Source organism: Tupaia chinensis, unplaced genomic scaffold (genome assembly GCF_000334495.1).
Source record: "Tupaia chinensis unplaced genomic scaffold, TupChi_1.0 Scaffold000081_1, whole genome shotgun sequence".
In the NCBI taxonomy this organism is placed as follows: domain Eukaryota; kingdom Metazoa; phylum Chordata; class Mammalia; order Scandentia; family Tupaiidae; genus Tupaia; species Tupaia belangeri.
In genome coordinates, this window is record NW_006159542.1 from 1,627,608 (window position 1) to 1,648,226 (window position 20,619).

At 40.3% G+C, this 20,619-nt stretch overlaps 1 protein-coding gene and 1 pseudogene across 1 annotated transcript in view; both read right to left on the minus strand.

Annotated features, from left to right (window-relative positions):
- SVEP1 (sushi, von Willebrand factor type A, EGF and pentraxin domain containing 1) overlaps positions 1-20,619 on the minus strand; it is a 233,157-nt gene that overhangs the window by 54,813 nt on the left and 157,725 nt on the right. The window contains 7 exon segments of the mRNA XM_006142717.3: positions 11,631-11,798; positions 12,880-13,071; positions 13,929-14,013; positions 14,235-14,411; positions 16,549-16,668; positions 17,105-17,278; positions 18,518-18,688. Of these exon segments, the coding sequence (XP_006142779.1) occupies positions 11,631-11,798; positions 12,880-13,071; positions 13,929-14,013; positions 14,235-14,411; positions 16,549-16,668; positions 17,105-17,278; positions 18,518-18,688 (1,087 nt within the window).
- Positions 7,939-8,367, minus strand: LOC102500367 (protein mago nashi homolog pseudogene; annotated as a pseudogene).

Below are 20,619 nucleotides of genomic sequence, written 5' to 3' on the forward strand. Positions count from 1 at the left end.
ATAAGGCGTGTGCGCTCGCCAGACAGACAGAGAGAGACATAGAGACAGAAAGCGAGAAATCACCCCCCAGGAGGGATGGTCACGCCGCAATCCCCTCTCCTCCATTCTCCTCTTGGGATCTTGGGCACGCATGCACACACGCCCGGCGTGAGTTTTAAGCCACCGGGTCCGGGACGTGAACCGTGGTCGACTACATGGGAGTCCAGCAACATAGCCAATATGCTAACTGCTGGTTCCCTCTGTATTCATTTTTGAAACAAGCTCTGATAAGCCATATTTAGCCTACATACTGCTCTTAGTTATACACTTAAGTTCAGTAAACTTTACAATGGTGATTATAATTTCAGTCTTCTGGGTCACCTAAACCCATACCCACATAGAGTTGAAATCTGTGTTCTGCCTATGGCTGTGCTATTCAATCAGTATGGGTCAAGTCTGCAGAACTCTTTATGCCCAAGGTGTTTGCCCAGATATGATGATACACTGATGCTTTCAAGAATCTTAAATCACTCTTCTGTGCTCTTTCAATGGAGAAAGGGAAAATATCAGGTTATGCAGCATTAGAATAATTACATTTAAGTCATTCTTATTTTATCACTCCCTTACTGAGGTGACAGATGGTAATGAGTTTTGGAAGAATATGTATTATCTGATCAGTCTGTCACTTTATACTAATGAAGAGTAAGAAAACAAATATAATTGGGTACCTAATTTAACATTGCTTAGATACTAATTTATTCATGAAACAAAATAAGTAAATGATGACGTAGGCAGGCTCATAAACTTGCTAAGCTCATACAGCTGCAAGAGTTGGGACCTAACGTTGGGTTATCATTCTCACACCTAGGTCTTTTCCATGATACCATTCTGCCTCGGTCTCTCTCTCTTTTTACGATAAGGACGTTTAGATGATAATTTGTGGGTATCCTATAGAAACAATATTGCAGTGTCACCAGTACAAAGTGTGTGATCCTCGGCAAAGATTATTATTATTTTTAATCACTTTATTTAACTTTATTTATTTATTTTAATTTGCCTGGAGAGAAACAGAGCGAGTGAGAGAGAGAGAGAGAGTGAGCGAGCAAGCCGCCAGGTCCAGGACTCAAACTGCAGTTGACCATGTGGGAGTCTAGTGCTCTTAACCACCCTGCCCCATGTTGGCCCCATTAGCAAAGATTCTGAAGTCATTGGTTACCAAAAGGTTTTCCTCAGGTTAATTTTAGTTCTATAAAGAATTAGCCACGAGAGAGAGGTTGGACTTCCTTCATGCTAGCAAGTTATATTTATGAAATCTATAGGAGACAGACAGAGAGGTCAAGAACATGATGATAAAACAATAGAAGAGAGATGCCCAGCACCCTCTCTAAAGTCAGAATCATGATACGAGCAGAAGAGGTCTCAAAATAAACACCCACCACTACCCCCAGGAGCCGAGTACAGTTTCCAGTCAGGGTCTGGAGCAATTCATTGTTTGGGATAAGCTCAGTTCTTTGTATAAGGATCAAACTAAATAGATTCCGAGGTGGCTTCCATTTTAGAGGATCCACAGAAAGGGATACGAAGACAATAGGAAAGAGAACAATTTTATTATTAAAAATCAGTTATGTTGTGAGTGCCCAGATTTCGCCATCCCTGGACTTTGGCTGTGCTCTGGGTAGAAGTTGCATTTACTGAGGCTCCTGATGTTTTACAGGACCATTTATATCCTTTGCACTCTTTTCACTGTGTGTCATTATTTTCCCTTGATGTTGGCAGCATATTTCCTTGGCTGAAGTTCATAGAGAGAGCCTTAGATATCCCTGAGTTATAAGGATTCATTGTGCCATCTATAAAACTCTGCCTTTATTTCACGGGCCCAGCTGCTTTGAGGCAGAAGCATCTGCCTCTAGAACCTTCTTTATTCCTCAAAGTCTCTTGAGAACACAAGAATTTTGTTTCGTAATTTGGCAGCACTTCGGAAGGGCTCCGACCCCTGATCCTCGGGAAAAATCTCCTTCAACTACTTCTTCGTGGAAAGTCACAGCAAAGCAGTTTTATAAGTTAATGGAAGATTACCATGAAATACATAGTTTTTTGAATAAGTGAATTTAAAGAGTGCAGTTTCAGTACTTACTATTTAGAACCCGCAACATCCCTCAGTGTAACCGAAGATTCTGGTTTTCCACTCACTTAACTAGTTTTTCATTAAGTAATTTTTAAAGGCCTGCAGTGTGCCAGAGTCACTTCCTTAAGTACCCAGAAAAGACGCCTGTGCACTTACCCTCTGGGTTCTGCCATCACTCTTCCTCCAACACACTCCCTGAGGGATCATAGGCTCCCTTTACACCCAGAGTGGTTGATTAAAGGAAGGGTGATTGCTTCTACTGGAAGAATGGGAAGGGAGGAAAGGCTTCACAGATGAGTTCTTGAAGGGCATCGGGAGAAGAGAGAAGTAGCAGAGAAATCATTTAAGGCAGGAAAGGGGTGTGGGCAGAGAAATGGGAGTGTGACATAGTAGGCACAGCCTGGGAGTACCTGGAAAAGGAAACGGTGCTCACTAGGATCTGGTGTGCTGTTTTTTTTTTTTTTTTTCCTTGGGAGAGGTTTTTGCTATAGGGTGCATGTGCTCACCAGAAAGAGAGAGAGAGACAGAAAGACAGAAAGTGAGAAATCACCCAGAGTGGTTGATTAAAGGAAGGGTGATTGCTTCTACTGGAAGAATGGGAAGGGAGGAAAGGCTTCACAGATGAGTTCTTGAAGGGCATCGGGAGAAGAGAGAAGTAGCAGAGAAATCATTTAAGGCAGGAAAGGGGTGTGGGCAGAGAAATGGGAGTGTGACATAGTAGGCACAGCCTGGGAGTACCTGGAAAAGGAAACGGTGCTCACTAGGATCTGGTGTGCTGTTTTTTTTTTTTTTTTTTCCTTGGGAGAGGTTTTTGCTATAGGGTGCATGTGCTCACCAGAAAGAGAGAGAGAGACAGAAAGACAGAAAGTGAGAAATCACCCCCCCCCCAGGGGGGATGCCATGCTGCAATCCCTTCTCTTCCATTCTCCTCTCGGGATATTGGGCACTCACACACACGCACCCAGTGTAAGTTAAGCCACCAGGTTTGGGACTCAAACCACGGTCAACTACATGGGAGTCCAGCGACACAGCCATTACGCTAACTGCTGGTCCCGGATCTGGTGTGCTCTTTAACAGGGTTACTGCGATGGTCGATGGGTGAAGACATGTCAGGCAAATATTACGGCACCAAGTTGTGTGACATTGTAAGAAATTCGTATTTGGTCTCTCTCCCTGGGTCCTGACACAGAGCTCCTAAAGCCCTTGTAATTTCCTGAGTGATAAGTGTCCCAGGGCTTTGATGACCAGATGCCCATTCCATGAGGATCAGGACAGAGGTTTATTAACAATAAACTGCACCAGTCTTTCGCTAAATGCTAAAAAGGGATATACTTTCCAAATGACACCAAAAGAGGAACTGTTAGCTATTGCCTGGATGGCATTATCATGTTAGAAGTCTGAATGTGCACTGAGACTTCAGGGGATGTATTTTACTAAGAACCACTTAGAAAGTGATAAACTTCTGCACAGAGGAGGAGATATGCCCTATAAACATCGATGACCAAAGCAGAAAAAGACTGGAACTAGTGCTAATCCAAAATGATGAGATATTTACTTAAATTCTGTGTGACTTTTGTTATTCCCATTCAAGAAACATTGAAGATACTCTTGCAGACGTGGATTAAAAAGCAGGCCATGCATATGCTGTTTTACGCTAATTCCAAGGAAAGATGGCCCATCAATATCACCATAATGCCTTAGAAGAACACATGTGGGAACCAGCAGTTAGCGTAATGGCTATGTCGCTGGACTCCCACGTAGTCGACCACGGTTTGTGTCCCGGACCCGGTGGCTTAAAACTCACGCTGGGCGTGTGTCCATGCGTGACCAAGATCCCGAGAGGAGAATGGAAGAGAAGGGATTGCGGCATGACTATCCCCTCTGGGGTTGATCTCTCGCTTGCTGTCTCTATGTCTCTCTCTGTCTGTCTGGCAAGTGCATGCGCCCTATAGCAAAAACCTCTCCAAAATAAATAAATAAATAAATAAATAAATAAATAAATAAATAAATAAATAAATAAAAATAAAAAGAACACATGTTAGGGTGAACTGGCTGAAACGCATTAGCATGTTACTAGAGTAATAACAAAGATCCTTTGAAAATGGGCAGAGTAATTTTCAGATGAACTCTTCAGTGATTTGATTCACATACTGAATGGAAGCTCATTAATCCGCACGTGCCAGGGAAGCTTTATGAGTCCTGAGTGGGTTATTAAGCACTTTTCTTTTTAGAAAAAGAGCCTTAAATGACTAGCTAATGAGATTTAAGCAGACGCTACTTAAGCAGATAGAATTTAATAAGAACCATAGAAAGCATACATTTGCATTCATAATTAATTGTTTTCAATTAATAGCAGTAATCAAAGATTTTGTCTTCACATATCCAATAATTGCATGTTGTATAAACTTGAGAAGAACCAAAGGGAAAATTTTGATTAGGATTTTAGGATGTTGATGACCCTTCTTTGCCTCTCAGTTTCTCACAAAGGAGTACAAACATAAGAGGAAGATAAAAATGAGAGATACATGGCCACTTACATGTCTAGGCAAACAACTGAGAGAAGTAGAAGAGGAATTCTTTCAGGAAAGATAAAAGGGTTTTGATAAAAAGTTTTAAAAAGAAAAAGTTTCACTGAGACATGTATTTGGAAGGCCAAGTTAATGCAGACTACAGAAACGAGGATTACTGCTCCTTTCCCTCCCTGGCATTGATCACACGCATCCAGTCTTCTAAAATCTCTGCCTTTTCATCCTTAACTTGGGAATAGATTTTTCTTGTAATTGAAGGAAAGGTCCATAGGCAGCACAATAGCAGTGTAAAGGGAAGAACAGTGAGACAGAAGCGAGAATGCCTGCATATATGCACAATAAGCAGGCTCAGCTGCAGGCATGGCGTGCAGGGCAGCAGCAGGTGTCAGGCAGCCCCAGGAAGGAACACAAGAGTTGAGAGGGACTGGGAAACAAACGTTAACCCTCTGATAGGACAACAGCATCTGGAAGGAGACAGCCAGACAGGTCACATTCCACAGAAGTCATGGCCTGAACACAGAAGCTATCCTTGAACAGAACAAGACACAGTACATGTTGACCTGTGCCAATTGACACCCCCCCCCCGCCCCAGGTGAAGAAATAGGGAGAGAAGGAAGGAAGGAAGGAAGGAAGGAAGGATGGATGGATGGATGGATGGAAGGGAGAGAGAGAGAGAAAGAGAGAGAGAGAGACACGAACCAACTTCTAGTTCTTGCTATAACGTAGTCTGAAAACCCTCTCTATTTAATACTTATGAAGCATTACCAAAATTATGTCAAATGAATGGCTGAGTTGACAAAGAAGGAAATCTTCATTTGTCAGAATAGAAAGGAAAAAAAAATTTAAGAGAGATTTTTGCTATCAGGCATGTGTGCTTGCAAGAGACAGAGAGACGGAGTGAGAAATCACCCCCTAGAGGTGAGAGCTACACTGCAATCCCTTCTCCAGTCTCCTCTCGGGATTTTGGGCATGCACACACACTTGCCCAATGTGAATTTGAAGCCACCATGTACAGGACTTGAACTGTGGTTGACCATATCAGAGTCCAGTGATATAACCATTTCGCCATCTGCTGGCCCCAAGAAGAAATTAAACACAGAAGAATAAGCCTGTAATGAGTGCTATGATTAACCTTGGGATAAACAAGAAAGAGGAGAGAGGATAGGAAATGTTTCCTTGGGGTTGAAATAAGAGGAGTTATCCAAGTCTCTGGCATAAATTTATGTCCTAAAAGGACATTCACTGAAAGTACGAACTACAAAGTTCTACCCATCAGTCCATTGAGATGACTGGTGAGATCTCTTTGGGCTCTGGGTGAAAAACAAAGTCCCTGCTAAGGTATCAGTCCCCAAGTTCGTACTCATATAGATTAGAGGTTAGACTTCATATCACTCTCTTTGTATAGGGAATCTTCAAACTGATATATTAATATAAAATTAGGCTCTTTGTTGGTGATTCTCTTGGTACAAAAAATAATTCACATGCTCAGACTGCAAGGAGTTGTCATAAATGAAACAAGCCCCGTTTACCGAAAGGACATACTCTAGAAGCACAAAACACGCACACACATGTTTTCCATCATGAATGGGTCGGCAGACTGAACAAATGGCAAGATTACTGCACCAATAAATGAGATCATGGGAAAAAAATTGCCTAAAAAAAATCTAAAAAGTAGTAGAAATAAGTTTGTTGAAATTCTTAAGAACAAGACTAAAAATACTATAAAAATATTTTTAAAAAATAGAAACTCTAGAAATAAAAACATAAGAAAGAAAAATTTCAAAATCAATGGACACTTGCAGAAGTAGACCATGAAGGGACTGGGTGGTGGTGCAGTGGTCAAACATGACAGTCTGTGAGGCAATTCCATGTGGGAAGGTTCCCAGTTCAAGTCTGGAGGCTTCCTTGGGTACGCTAGGCACATACTTGCCCATAGTACTGGGCTAGCTGACGGCTGGGGATGGATCACAGCATCAGGAACCCTATTTGGGAACACTCTCTCTGTCTCTCTCACTCATGGAATAAATAAATGGATAACCTCTCTAAAATTTTTGTTTTAGAAAAATAAAACTGTTTCCTAATAGCTATTAATTTTTATCTTTTTTTTTTTCCCAGAGAGATTTCTACTATAGGGTACGTGCACTTGCCAGAGAGACAGAGATACAAAGTGAGAAGTCACTCCCCAGGGGGATGGCCATGCCACAATCCCTTCTCTACTCTTTGCTCCAGATTTTGGGCATGAACGCACACATGCCTGTTGTGAGTTTTAAGCCACAGAGTCTAGGACTCGAACCACAGTCAACGACATGGGAGTCCAGCAATATAACCGCTATGCCATCTGCTGGTCCCAGTTATTAATTTTTATCTTTTAGATAAAATGTATAGGTAGTAAGGATTTGTGATTATGTGTACTTTATATTATTAATTAGCTATGATAGTTTCCTCCTACATTATTGAAATGTCACTTTATGTAACAATAATAATACAGAAATAATGAAATTATAGTTACACGGTACTTCATGTATATATAAAGCCCTTTAATAAAATGGTTTCATGCCTTTTAACAGCTATGTGATTTAGCTGGGCAGATTTTGTTCCCTTCGTTTCAATAACAAAAAAAGCTCCCATGCGCTAGTCACTTGCATAGTCCAGATGGGCTCTGTAAGATAATTTGGCCTAAAACTCTCACGTCTTGGCTCTCAGGTGGGAGTACAATTTCTCCTGGCAAAATATTTATAAAAGTGAACACAGAGATCATTGCCATAGAAGTGCTTTGAATAATGTAAAAATCCTCTTCAAAGGAATGGATTTATTGACATTTTCATTATTTACTGCTTCCTCAAGTAAGTTACTTTTAGATGTAGATAGACAACATTAGACAAAAAATATTTTATATATACTGACACTTTTAAATTGATATATTATAATAAAAATATATTACTTGTACAAAGATTAAAATCTGGGAAGAAATGAAGTATAATATTACCACTATTTGCTTCTCTTTTTAATTTTATCATGTATTTATTAAAGAGGATCATTTACAGTTTATAAAACAAAATTCCCCTGGGACCAGCAGTTAGTGTAATGGCTATGTCGCTGGACTTCCACATAGTCGACCACAGTTCGAGTCCCAGACCCAGTGGCTTCATCTTTTTCTTTTTATTTTATCATGTATTTATTAAAGTGGATCATTTACAGTTTATAAAAAAAATATTGCTCTGATATACACAAAAAGTTCCTCATAATGGTAATTAAAAACTACTTCCATCCCCCTCAAGTCCACACCAACATGCAATCTAAATTGGTTTAATCTTGGTGTAATCCAGTAAGACTGAAGACCAAACACTTCAGGTCCTGGACAAGATAATAAAATACTCGCAAGCCTTCTGGATCCTTGGACTGATTGACATCAATAAGGGAACCAATCTTTGATGTTGTAAAGGAAATGTGTCCATCTCCAGTGACGATTTCAAGCTCCTGCCGGCCTACTCGGTCAGGACGCGGCCACAAAGCATCATCTTCTTTGGTCATTTCATTGTCATCAATTATTCTCTGTAGTTCTTCCATCACACTTTTATGTACATAAGCCTCTTTTCTGATCATGACATCACTTTTGTAATTGCTGTTGTCTGCATATCTCATTTTCCCGTTGGGTCTGAACTCAAACTCCAGGAACTCATGGCCGAACTTGCCTTTGTGACCCATGTAGTAATGCAGATAAAAGTCACTCTCCATGGCTCGCAAAAAGTAACCAAGAACTTGGAGAGAAAATGGCCCTGCCCACTATTTGCTTCTGAGTGGTGAAATTATGGGTGACTTTTATTTTACTTTTATTATTTATTTATTTATTTATTTATTTATTTATTTTTGCCAGAGAGCATATGCACTCACAAGAGAGAAAGAAGAGGGAGAAGGAATAGTCATGCCGCAATCCTTTCTCTTCCATTTCTCCCTCTTTTCAGTATTTTGGGTATACACGTTCACATGCCTGACACTTTTTTCAAGCAATTGGATCCGGGACTTGAACCACTCTGTTGGCAATTTCGGATCTGGCTGCCTTAACCACTAGGCCATGGAGCTGCCTGATTTTTAAATATAGATTTTGTATTATCTGGTTTTATAGGGATCCCAAGCATGCATGTGCACACCAGGTGTACACAGGTAAATCTCTGAATGCAACCCATATGGCTGTAGCCTCACTGTGTGTTGTATTACGGCTGTACTGCCACGGCTGACCATGCGTTACTTTTCAAATCAACTCCTCTCCACCGGAGTTGTGATATCTAAGATATTATTTGAAATATCAATATCTGCTAAGATTTCACAGACATTTAAACGACTAGTTTTAGATAGTCCTATGCAGCTCATTAGGAGTCAGTTCTGACGTCAACCCATGGAGATAGACAGGAACATCGAAAACCACCCTGCACTGACATTTTAACATGAATGATTTCTTGTGCACTTAAGAGATGTTAAGAGTTGGGATTTCTGTCAGTTATTTATACAAGTGTTTTATTCTCAAGACCTTTTTGCAAGAAAATATTGTCGCCCCCTGCTGGCAGTTGTATAGTAAGTGGGATGGTCTATCCATGTGAATAGAAATCCATCTTCATGGAAGTACAGAAACTGGATCCTCTCATCTGTGCTTCACAGCATAACAATGGCTAAATTTATTGGGTTTATTGAGGTTCCCCCACCCACCCCAGGTAAGTCATTCCTTATATTCGTTCACTCCTCACAACATCCACTAAGCATTGTAGAAGGCCAATTTAAGGGTTAGCAGGACTGTGGCCATTCTGAAATTAAGAAGGGCCTCTAACAAGGACAATGGGACCAGATGCTGAGTCATAGAGAGATCTGTTTCAGGAATGATCAGATGGAAAACCAGGAAGAGGTATTTGAAGGAATTAAGATAATCACTCAGGGGAAAGTGATAGACTCTGATTTACAGAGTGAGGAATGATTTACCCATGCTTGAATCTTCTATTGATAAATATCGAGAACACATTGAGGTTTTTGAGACAGTTGGATAGTACTTGCTGATTGTTCTTTTGTAACTGATTATAGAATAAACTCCCTTTTCCTCCGATCTTTGCCTTTTATTTCATTGACCATAAAAAGCAGCAGCTGGACTTAGTTTAACTGGTAATAGTAAATAGGATAAAGAGAACTTTAAATAAAATTATTTTATGTATGAGGACAACTGAAGCACAGACAAGTCAGATCAGTTCCCCAAAGACCACATAGTTAATGAATGACACAGCTGAGATGCAGATCCAGACAGCTACAACCCCTCTACTGTGAAAAACAGCTGTCATAAATCTGAAGTGTGAAAGTCTTATCAACGGTGAAAATGCAAGAGGACTTCCATAAGTTTATGGAAAATGGAATTAAAGGAAGTACAAGTTTATTCTGGTGCAAAAATGTTAGAAAGCTGTGCATAGCTTTTTCATAATATACATTTTCAATGAAATTTTTATTTACTGAGGGAGCATGAAAAAAAAAAGTGATTGTAAGGAAAGTCAGATGACCTGGGATTTAATCTCTCCTCAATCTTTATTGGCTGCCGCGAGACCCTAAGCAGATCATACCAAAGTGAGCCTCTCCTTTCTCTGTACCTCATGGACAATGTGCGAAAACTCTTTATAATTTGCTTCCTTGTTTTTCAAATATTATCTCTGAATTAAAGAAGATTATTAGAAATGTAAAAACTGAACTTTAGGGCCAACAGATGGCATAGGGGTTTCGTTGCTGGATTCCCACATGGCTGACCACAGTTCGAATCCCAGACCTGGTGGCTTGAAACACACATTGGGTGCGTGTGCATGGGTGCCCAAGATCCTGGGAAGAAAATGGAGGAGAAGGGATTTCAGCATGGCCATCCGCCCAGGAGTTGATTTCTCACTTACTGTGAAAAACAGCTGTCATAAATCTGAAGTGTGAAAGTCTTATCAACGGTGAAAATGCAAGAGGACTTCCATAAGTTTATGGAAAATGGAATTAAAGGAAGTACAAGTTTATTCTGGTGCAAAAATGTTAGAAAGCTGTGCATAGCTTTTTCATAATATACATTTTCAATGAAATTTTTATTTACTGAGGGAGCATGAAAAAAAAAAGTGATTGTAAGGAAAGTCAGATGACCTGGGATTTAATCTCTCCTCAATCTTTATTGGCTGCCGCGAGACCCTAAGCAGATCATACCAAAGTGAGCCTCTCCTTTCTCTGTACCTCATGGACAATGTGCGAAAACTCTTTATAATTTGCTTCCTTGTTTTTCAAATATTATCTCTGAATTAAAGAAGATTATTAGAAATGTAAAAACTGAACTTTAGGGCCAACAGATGGCATAGGGGTTTCGTTGCTGGATTCCCACATGGCTGACCACAGTTCGAATCCCAGACCTGGTGGCTTGAAACACACATTGGGTGCGTGTGCATGGGTGCCCAAGATCCTGGGAAGAAAATGGAGGAGAAGGGATTTCAGCATGGCCATCCGCCCAGGAGTTGATTTCTCACTTTCTCTCTCACTATCTCTGCCTCTCCCTCTCTCAGGAACACATGAGCACATGCAACCTAAGACAAAAAACTCTTAAAAAACTAACAAAAAACCCTGAACTTGATTATCTTTCTTCCTGAAGACATGGCATCTTCAGTTGTGACTTAAAGTCTTGCCTTTGGTTTTGCACTAGGAAAATACACAAATGCCTAGTTAAATAGACTTTTTGCATCTTTAATGAAAGTATACAGATATTTTCCACCACATTGCCCAATATTCATTACTCAAGGCCTAATTGGATAAATTACTCTAATTCCAAGCAAACATCATATCCACAGGAGAATACGATCTCTGTCTGCTGTCAGAAAATAGGAGCATAAAGCTCTCTTCGGCTTTGACTTGCAGGAAAGTTCATTTTGAGTCCAGTGGAGCCTATTTCCATAGTCAGGGAGCATCCACTCCCTTGGCTCTCAGCGTCCCTTTCCTTCATAACCTTTACTCACCCTTCTTTGCAGGAGTAAGTGACAGTGTTCCCAAAAGTAAAGTTACTCCCAGTGATTTCAGCATCTTTGATGGCTGGAGGCTTTCCGCAGGAGACCAGGTGACAGGTAGGTGGCGCTCTGTCCCAGCTGCCGGATGCTGTGCACTCAATGAGGGAAGGGCCTTGTAAACTGTGGAGAAAAAAAATATGTCACCTCTTTCATCGCTATTTATTTACTGTTGTGGAGATAAAATAGGAAGCAAATAGGATATACTTGAGGAATTTTAAAAGCAAATAAGGTATACTTGAAGAATTTTAGTACATAAAATAATGTTCCTCTATATCTTATTGCTTTATGTAAAAGCAAGTGAAATCTAAACAGGTGAGATACTGTGGAAAACAATGAATGGGTTACAACAATGTAACACAACACCCAAGGGGCACAAAATGAAACAGTCTCATGTGCTCCTCAGTGGTGGGTGTAAGGTACTTCAGGGCTTCTCAATAGCAGATTACTCAGAGAAGAAGGGGTTAATAGGCTAGTTAGAATCCAATGGGAAGGGAGATGCTTACCTGAGTAGCCAGGAAATCAGGGTAGCCCAGGTCAAAGGACATTGCCTTTGCCATGAACCTGGCCATCTGAACCATGTTGCTCATGACTCTGACCTCGGAGGAAGGGTGGTAAACCTCATATATGTTATGGCTTATCTGCCTTTGCTTACCAACCTGATTCTAATTCCCTCTACTTTCCGTTCACATGCTCTGCTTCACTTCGGATCCCATTGGCCACATTTCTAATCACAGCTGACTCTACTATCCCTTGTTTGGACACACACACAGACATGCACGTGCATTACACATACAACCCATTCATCAAATTAACCTCCTGCAGTATTAAGAACCCTGATACGCTTTTTTATAATATCCCACACGGTATTAAATATTAGCTTGGTAAACTGTTTATTTAAAAAACCCACCACAAAAGCATTTTATCAGGTATTGTATTATGTCACAAACAGTTTTTGCCTTCCTGTTTAAAGTCTGAATGCTTATTGAAGTAGGCTCCCCAGAATCACAGTTAGAGTGAGTATTTGAGTATTTCCCTGGGTATTTACTATAAACCAGCTCTCAGGAAGCATACCAATTTGAGATTATCCTTCCACTTAGCAATTTGTTTTCAAAGTTAGCCATTCACATATAAAGAAGCCTACTGAGTAAAGAACAGATCACAGGGTATCTTAGGAAGCTTGGCTGGTGTTTGCACAGGTTACCTGTATCCACTCTCACATGAATATGAAGCAGTAGAGAGATAGGTAAGCCCGCTCAAGATGTATTTTCCATTATGTATGTTTCCAGGACTAGAACACGTCACTAATTCACACACAGGAGGAGAATGACTCCAAGAGCCACTAGCAAGACAGGATGATTCTTTATCACCAGCCAAAGTATATCCTTTATCACACCTGAAGAAGAAAAACAAAAATCATAGATTTTGCTTTACTTGCACAATGCTATTTGTGCCCAAAACCTCTAAAAATATTGAGAATTTACACCTCTTGAAAAAGTTCTAAAAAAAAAAAGAGAGAAAGTTCTCTTTACTACTAAAATAATGTCAATTTATTTCATTTTTTAAGATTGATTACAGCCTATTCCCCCACAAGGGCCCTGTGGCTGATAAGTAGAAAAGTAGATTGAAGGATCTAGTTTGCTTCCAGTTTGGGTCATGGGTTAGTAGGTAATTCTTGGTTTCAAAACAGCATAGTCTAGTCTAAATTCCTGAGATACTGAGTTTGGAGTCAAAGCTCACTTCTAACCAGGAGTATTCATTAGCTAATAGCACCTTCTTCTGTGGAATCCATTCTCAGGATGCTCTAAGGACTCCCTTGGTGGTGATGAAAATACATAACTGGTCAGAGTATATAAGGATTCTAGATATGACTATCACTAGCTTATTGGATTAAGATTTCTCCACCCTAGACATTATTCAGTGAATTCCATATTAATTCAAAAATATCTTCTAGATATTTCCCTTCTACCTCTTTCTTCTGCTGTTATATCACTGCAGGCATACCATCAACCTCTATTGATACAATGTAGTTATTTTTAGAATTATTTATTTAATTTTATTTATCATCATCATCATTATTATTTTAATTTGCTACAGAACACATTGCACTCACCAGAGAGAGAGGAGGGAAGGTGAGAAAGCAAGTCACCAGATCTGGGACTTGAACTGTGGTCAGGCATGAGGGAGCCCAGCACCTTAACCAGCATGACACCTACTGGTCCTCACAATGTAGTTTTAATCTTAGACACTCACCTATATATCACTTTACTGCCATAGGTAAATGCTGAACCATCAATACCACCATTTTCTGGAATAGCTGGTGCACCACAGGAAATAGCTTGAAAGAGGAAAATCAAAAAGCTTTATTTTTCCCAGCGAGTATGTACACAATTTCTGAAATCTTAAGGGGTAGCCATAGGTTTTGTCATGTTTAAACATGAGTTTAATAATTGGGCTTTTAATACAAAGAACATGGCTGCAACATATCAACCGACAGGTCGACGCCTTGCTGTCTAGGACTGCCAGATACAATCAACGTGAGAACTTGACTCAACATACCTTCACAGTGTGGTCTCAGATGATTCCATTCTCCAGACTCCAAACATGTGATTTTGGTTACTCCCACCAACTGGTGTCCTTCGTCACATGAAAATGTGACTTCGGCACCCACCGTGTAAATGTCACCAGAAGAGTGGCCATTTTCTGGATTTCCTGGAGGCTTACATTTTATAGGTTCTTGAAACAAAGAAATAGTTTTGGTGGGGAGCGGTAATAAATGGCTTTCACATATGATGCAAAGTCTCACAGAGAGAGAATTCTGTACAGACCAGGTACCCGATACAATTCTGAAAGACCTATGAAGGGAGATGCATGAAGGCCAGGGACACATTGGACATTGCACCGGAACATGTGTTTAGTAGGCACTTACAGCAATGACTAACAAAAAGATGCAAATTTTATCTGAACAAAAAGGCAGTTATGTATTGAGGAAATAGTGGTGGTCACAGAGCATGACTTAGAAGGGCTATGGCCTCTCTCACCACCTGCCACCCCCATTCCACTTTTTAAAAAATTTTGTTTTGCCATAGGTTGTGTATGCTCACTGGAGAGAGACACAGAGAGAGACAGCAAAAGGGAAAGTGAGGAATCACCCCACAGAGGGGGATGGCCAAGCTGTTATCCTTTCACTTCCATTCTTCTCTTGGGATTTTGGGCATGCATGTACAGATGCCCAGTGTGAGGTTTTCAAGCCACCAGGTTTTGGGACTCAAACCTTGGTTGGCCATATGGGAAGTCCAACACCTTAACTACTACGCCATCTGCTGGTCTCCCTCATTCCACTTTTTTAAGAACAATTGACTTAGTCTCCAGCTGATGCAAAGGCTGAGCAACAGCAGACTCGGGGCAAGTTCTCGGTCTCCCTTTCCAAACAGACTGGAGACCAAAGCCCCTCCTATGTACAAATTAGGGGTGTCACCACTGCTGAAATGGGGAAGATTAAAATAAGATTCAGAGCTGGAGTTGAACAAAAGGAGCAAACAGGGAGAGTATATTGATGCCATCTTCTTGGCTTTAACTTTGTTTATCTGCACTCATTGTTTAAAGAGAAGAAAGGTAGGTAAGGCAGGGACTTCCCTAGGCAAGTTCTGTAACTTGTTCTTGAACGGTACAAATTTTCAAGTTGAGAACAGGATGACATCCAAAATTCTCTGTTTAACCAAGAGAAGCTTTTCTGGATTAAGCTAACATCTGTTCTTACTTTTATGGTCTGACTCACTGACTCTTTTGGTTATTACTGTTCTTTCTCTCTACATTCCACATGGAAAACATGGTTCTTCTGTATCATGTATAACTCCTGGGACTTTTGTCTCTGTCCCAAAGTGCAGCACTTTACTTCGGGGACCTCTAGCCAGGTGATTAGATCGACTGTTTTAAGTTTCTCTTTAGCTTCACTCTAGTGCTTTCTGGCAATGGCTTCCCACAATAAATGTAGAAAGATATCAATGCGTAGAGAGGGTAACATCATCAAAGTTATTGCAAAATATGGAGACGTGTTCAGGCAAGATGTTTATTTTTCCCATGATATAATTCTGTGTGACTCAGGCAGACAAAAGATATTGATGGTAAAGATAAGATGGTTTTTGTTTGTTTGTTTGGTCTTTAGGTTTTTGCCATAGAGTATGTGTGCTCACCAGAGAAAAACGGACAGAGGGAAAGTGAGAAATCAACTCTTCTGGAGGGGATGGCCATGGCACGATCCCTTCTCCTTCATTCTCCTCTCAAGATTTTGAGACTACATATACATGTGCCTGGTGTGATTTTCAAGCTGTCAGATCCAGGTCTCAAACCATGGTCGGCCATGTACCTTAACCACCACACCACCTTCTAAGTCAACTTTAATATTCTTTTATACAGTAGACATTCTCTTGATCATCCCGGCAATATAGTTGGCTCTCAGGGTTATTGTTCAGACATTAGGAAGTTGAGAGAGGGGCGATGTCTCTAAAGTGTCTTTGTGATTATTTATGTGTCTTTTAATAAGATGTGTATCTCTCCATCTCTCTTATATGCTCTTTGAAGCTGAAAATACTGCTTCACTGGGACCAGCAGGTTGCATGGTGGTTAAGGTGCTGGACACTCTCACATGGCTGACCATAGTTCGAGTCCCGGACCTGGTGGCTTGCTTTCTCACTCCCCCTGCCACTCTCTGTGTCTCTATGGTCAAATTAAAATAAATGAATGAATACATAAAATTAAATTTAAAAAAATCTTTAAAAATACTGCTTTATTTTAAAACATTACACATTTAAAATATGTACTAGAATTAAAAATAAATGTAACAGGCATTTCCAATCAAACATACACTAGTTACCTGCACAGTTTTTACCATCTCCTGTGTACGGTGGGGTACACGAGCATATGTAGGATCCGTTTGTGTTCAGGCAGGACGCATGCTCACTGCAATCCGATCCAACAGCACACTCATCCACATCTGCAATGAAAACGGCTTACAAATATTAAAGCTGATTTGGTTTCTCTGTGTATCAAACATTTGCTTTACCTTTTCAATCACTGCCTATCACTGAAAGCATATAACACTATATATGTTTATACAGTTTTACTATAATAGTCATAATCACATTGCAGATATACAAGGAAAGCTATGATTTTTCTAGTTTGTAGGTAGATTAGGAGGAGAACACAGATAGATAAACAGAGTCTTAAATATTGAGCCTGATAAACATTTAAAACATTTTCGACCCTTCTATGGACAGCTGCATTGCCACTACAGCTTGCCCAGAGCTTACTGAGCTTACCGGCATGATTTGAATTTAACAAAAGAATACCACCAGGGCCTCCAGAATTTGGTAATTATCTCCCATAGAGCTAGGGTAAACCCATGCAAGAATTTCCAATGTTTATCTCACCAAGGCATAATGGCGAAATGCCATTCCAGCTCCCATTATCTGTACAGAACATCCTCGAATCACCCAACAAATAGTAGCCACTGTTGCACTGGTAGGTTACCGTGCTACCAGCATGGAAGTCCTCAGCTGCATATAAGCCGTTCTCCAAAGAGGGTGGCACCCCACAGCTAATCCCTGTAATGTGGCCATAAAACACCACTGCATTAGAAGTAATGCTCAAAGGACATCTTACATATGAAACGACTCTAGCAGATCAGGTTAGCATGCTGTTTCAGTGCATACAAACTTTGGATTTACGTCGGGAAAGTAGCAGGCTGCAGAGACATGTATACCGTCAGCATCGTATGTGTCATCTGGCATGCAATTCATTCATTCAAAAAAATATTTCTAGAGCTCTTACTACCCATTAGACACTATCCTAGGTGCTGGGGTTACAGTAGTGAACTACAGGGGCACAATCTCTGCATTATGAGGGTCACTATCTTGTGGGACAGAAGGAAAAGAAAAAGATGAATATGTGCTATGTTAGGTAGTAATGGGTCATTTCTCATCTCAAACAGAGAGGTCTCTTCTCAGCTCCTCACTTTGTGTTTACGGCTTCATTTATTTTTTCCTGGAGAGGTTTTTGCTATAAGGCATGTATGCTCGCCAGAAAGACAGAGAGAGATAGACAGAAAGATAGAAAGCAAGAAGTGCCCCCCCCCTTAGTGGGGATGGCCACGCCTAATCCCTTCTCCTCCATTCTCCTCTCAGGATCTCCGGCACGCATGCACATGCACCCAGTGTGAGCTTAAGCCACCGGGTCCAGGACTCAAACCGCAGTTGACTACATGGGAGCCCAGCAACATAGCCATTATACCAACTGCAGTCCCCCTGCTTCATTTTTCTTCAAAGCCCTTATTTTTAGCCCTTACTGTTGTTGTTTACTACAAGGAAATAATACAATACTGTTTCTTCTCTGTCTCTCCTATAGAATTTGAGCTGCTTAAGAACAGTAACTTTTTTTTTCAGTTGCTACATCTCCAGAACTTAGATTAGTGTCTAACACATAGTAGGACTTTAAAAAAATCTTGAATAAGTAAATGAATACATGTTACTCAAGAGAGCTCTATCTGGTTTCCCACCTAGCAACTATTCATTTCCCTTCCAGCTCACAGCCCAGACAGGCTGTCTTTCCCTCCCGTCGAGTTCTTTGCCCCCTTCAATGCATTTATAAATGGTCTCTTTGGCTCTTCCTAGTCCCCCTCCGTTGGGATACCTGGCACAGTTCATTACACAAAGGAGAGACCCCATGAATATTTGCATATTTGCTACTATGAAGCATTTGGCCTTTTCTAGCCCTCCTGAAAAGTGTTCTTATGGTCTTATGATTTTAAAAAAGCCACTGAAATCACTTCCACAGAGACAGCTCACGTTCACAGTGAGGGAGTGGTTGTGTCCACTGTCCTTGATTCAGGCAGTACTGCACAGGGTTCCCGACCATCTGGAAGCCTGGGTCACAGAACAGACTGATTTTAGAGCCTGGCTTTACATCTATTGATGCAGTTCTCAGATGAGGCACTGATCCTTCCAAAGGTGGGCAATCTGGGGGGAAGGAAGACAGGGGAAGCGCTGCTCAGCAACAGAGTGGCTGGCCCATCCCCAAGTCCAGGGTTTCACTTGTGCTGTGTGACCACAGGTGAGAGCCACTCTGCTGACGTTAAAACAAGTAAACATGTAACCAGATCACTGGGCAAACCACCTGACAAGAAAAAACTTTTCGAGTCAACCACTTTTTATCTTTCAACAGAAGTCTGCTGAATATTTTTTTAAGGGAAAAAAAAGATATTTTAGGAAGATTTGTGAAAGTATTACAAAGTATCAAAAGCTACAAATTCTAGGATACTTTTAAAAAATTCATTTAAATACATTGCCGTTTATAAGATAGTTTTGATTACTCAGCACCTGACAATTCAATTTGCAAACTGCAACACCCATAACTTGTCTCCTTTTAATGCTATTCTCTGGGCTCTCCAGCCCCTCCTTTATTGTGCTAATTGCACCTCTCCCAATTCTATTTAGCAAAGGCACAAATCTAGGCCCATCCTCTCAAGGATCCTGAACTTCAGCTGTGAAATATTGCTTTCATGTGGTTTTCAATATTTACTTTTTAAAATTAAAGTCTAATTTTTTTTAAATTATCTTTTTTCTTACTTTATTTTATTTTATATTTTCTTCTTCTTTCCTCTTCTCTAATTTTTTTCCCCTTTTTTTCTGCTTTTACTCCTTGGCTTCTCAGCCCCTATGCACTAAGTGTCTAGACAGATCCAAGTGAACAGGATCTAAACATCTGAATACAATTAGGATCAGAATATTCCTCTATTCCCACTGATTCTGTTGCACAAAGTGTGAAAATGGAATGAAAGAGAGTTTGCAGATCACCTCCTCCTGTGTGCTTTTGAATGCTCAGATTGAACTTCAAGAGTTAGGAAGAAACACACCACCCATCAGATGACTAGAAATCACCTCAGGATCACAAGAAATATGGGAAAATAAAAAAAATACCTCTCCTTCAAGGGAAAATAATAACTCCTTTTCATCCTCAGACAGTGTGATGAAACTCATGGAAATGTCAGATAAAGAATTTAAAATTTTCATAGTGACAAAGCTCACAGAGATAGAAAAGAAGAGAAACCATGAACTGTAGAAGAGGCAGGGGAAAGAAGTTGATGAGTTCCAGAAGGTGAGGAAATTCTTGCAAGATTTTAAAGAAGAAATTCACACTATAAAAACAATCAAATGGACCTGTTAGAGATGAAGGCTATAATACAGGAAGTCAAAACCTTCCTTGAAAGTATTAAAAGCAGACTAGATCATACCAAAAATCGAATCTGAGATGTAGAAGATAGAATTGCCAGCCTAGAAAAATCTACCACGAAGACTGAGAAAGTTGCCCCCCAAAATGAGAATAATATATGAGAAATACTAGATTCCATCAAACATCCAAACATCCAGATAATTGGTATCCCAGAAGGAGAAGAGACTCATAAGGGCATTGACAATCTATTCCATGAAATCCTGGAAGAAAACTTTCCAAACCTAGAGAGGCATTCAAAGATCCAGTCCCAAGAAACACAAAGGACCCCCAATAGAATAAACCCAAGAAGATCTTCTCCAAGACACATTATAGCCAGATTGACCAAACCACAGACAAAGATAAGGTACTAAGATTGGCAAGAGAGAAATGTCAAGTTACCTACAAAGGATATCCCCTCAGGTTGACAGGGGACCTCTCATTGGAAACAATGCGAGTCAGGAAAGAATGAGAAAAGTGTTGAGTGAAAATAATTTCAACCAAGAATAGTATATCTGGCAAGATTATTCTTCATATGGGAAGAGAAGACAAGAACATTCTCAGATAAACAAAACCTGAAAGAATTTACCAACATCAGACCACCTCTCCAAGAAGTTCTGCAGGGAGTGCTATACCAGGAAAATTAAATATAGTCACACAGAAATAAGAGTTCAAAAACTAA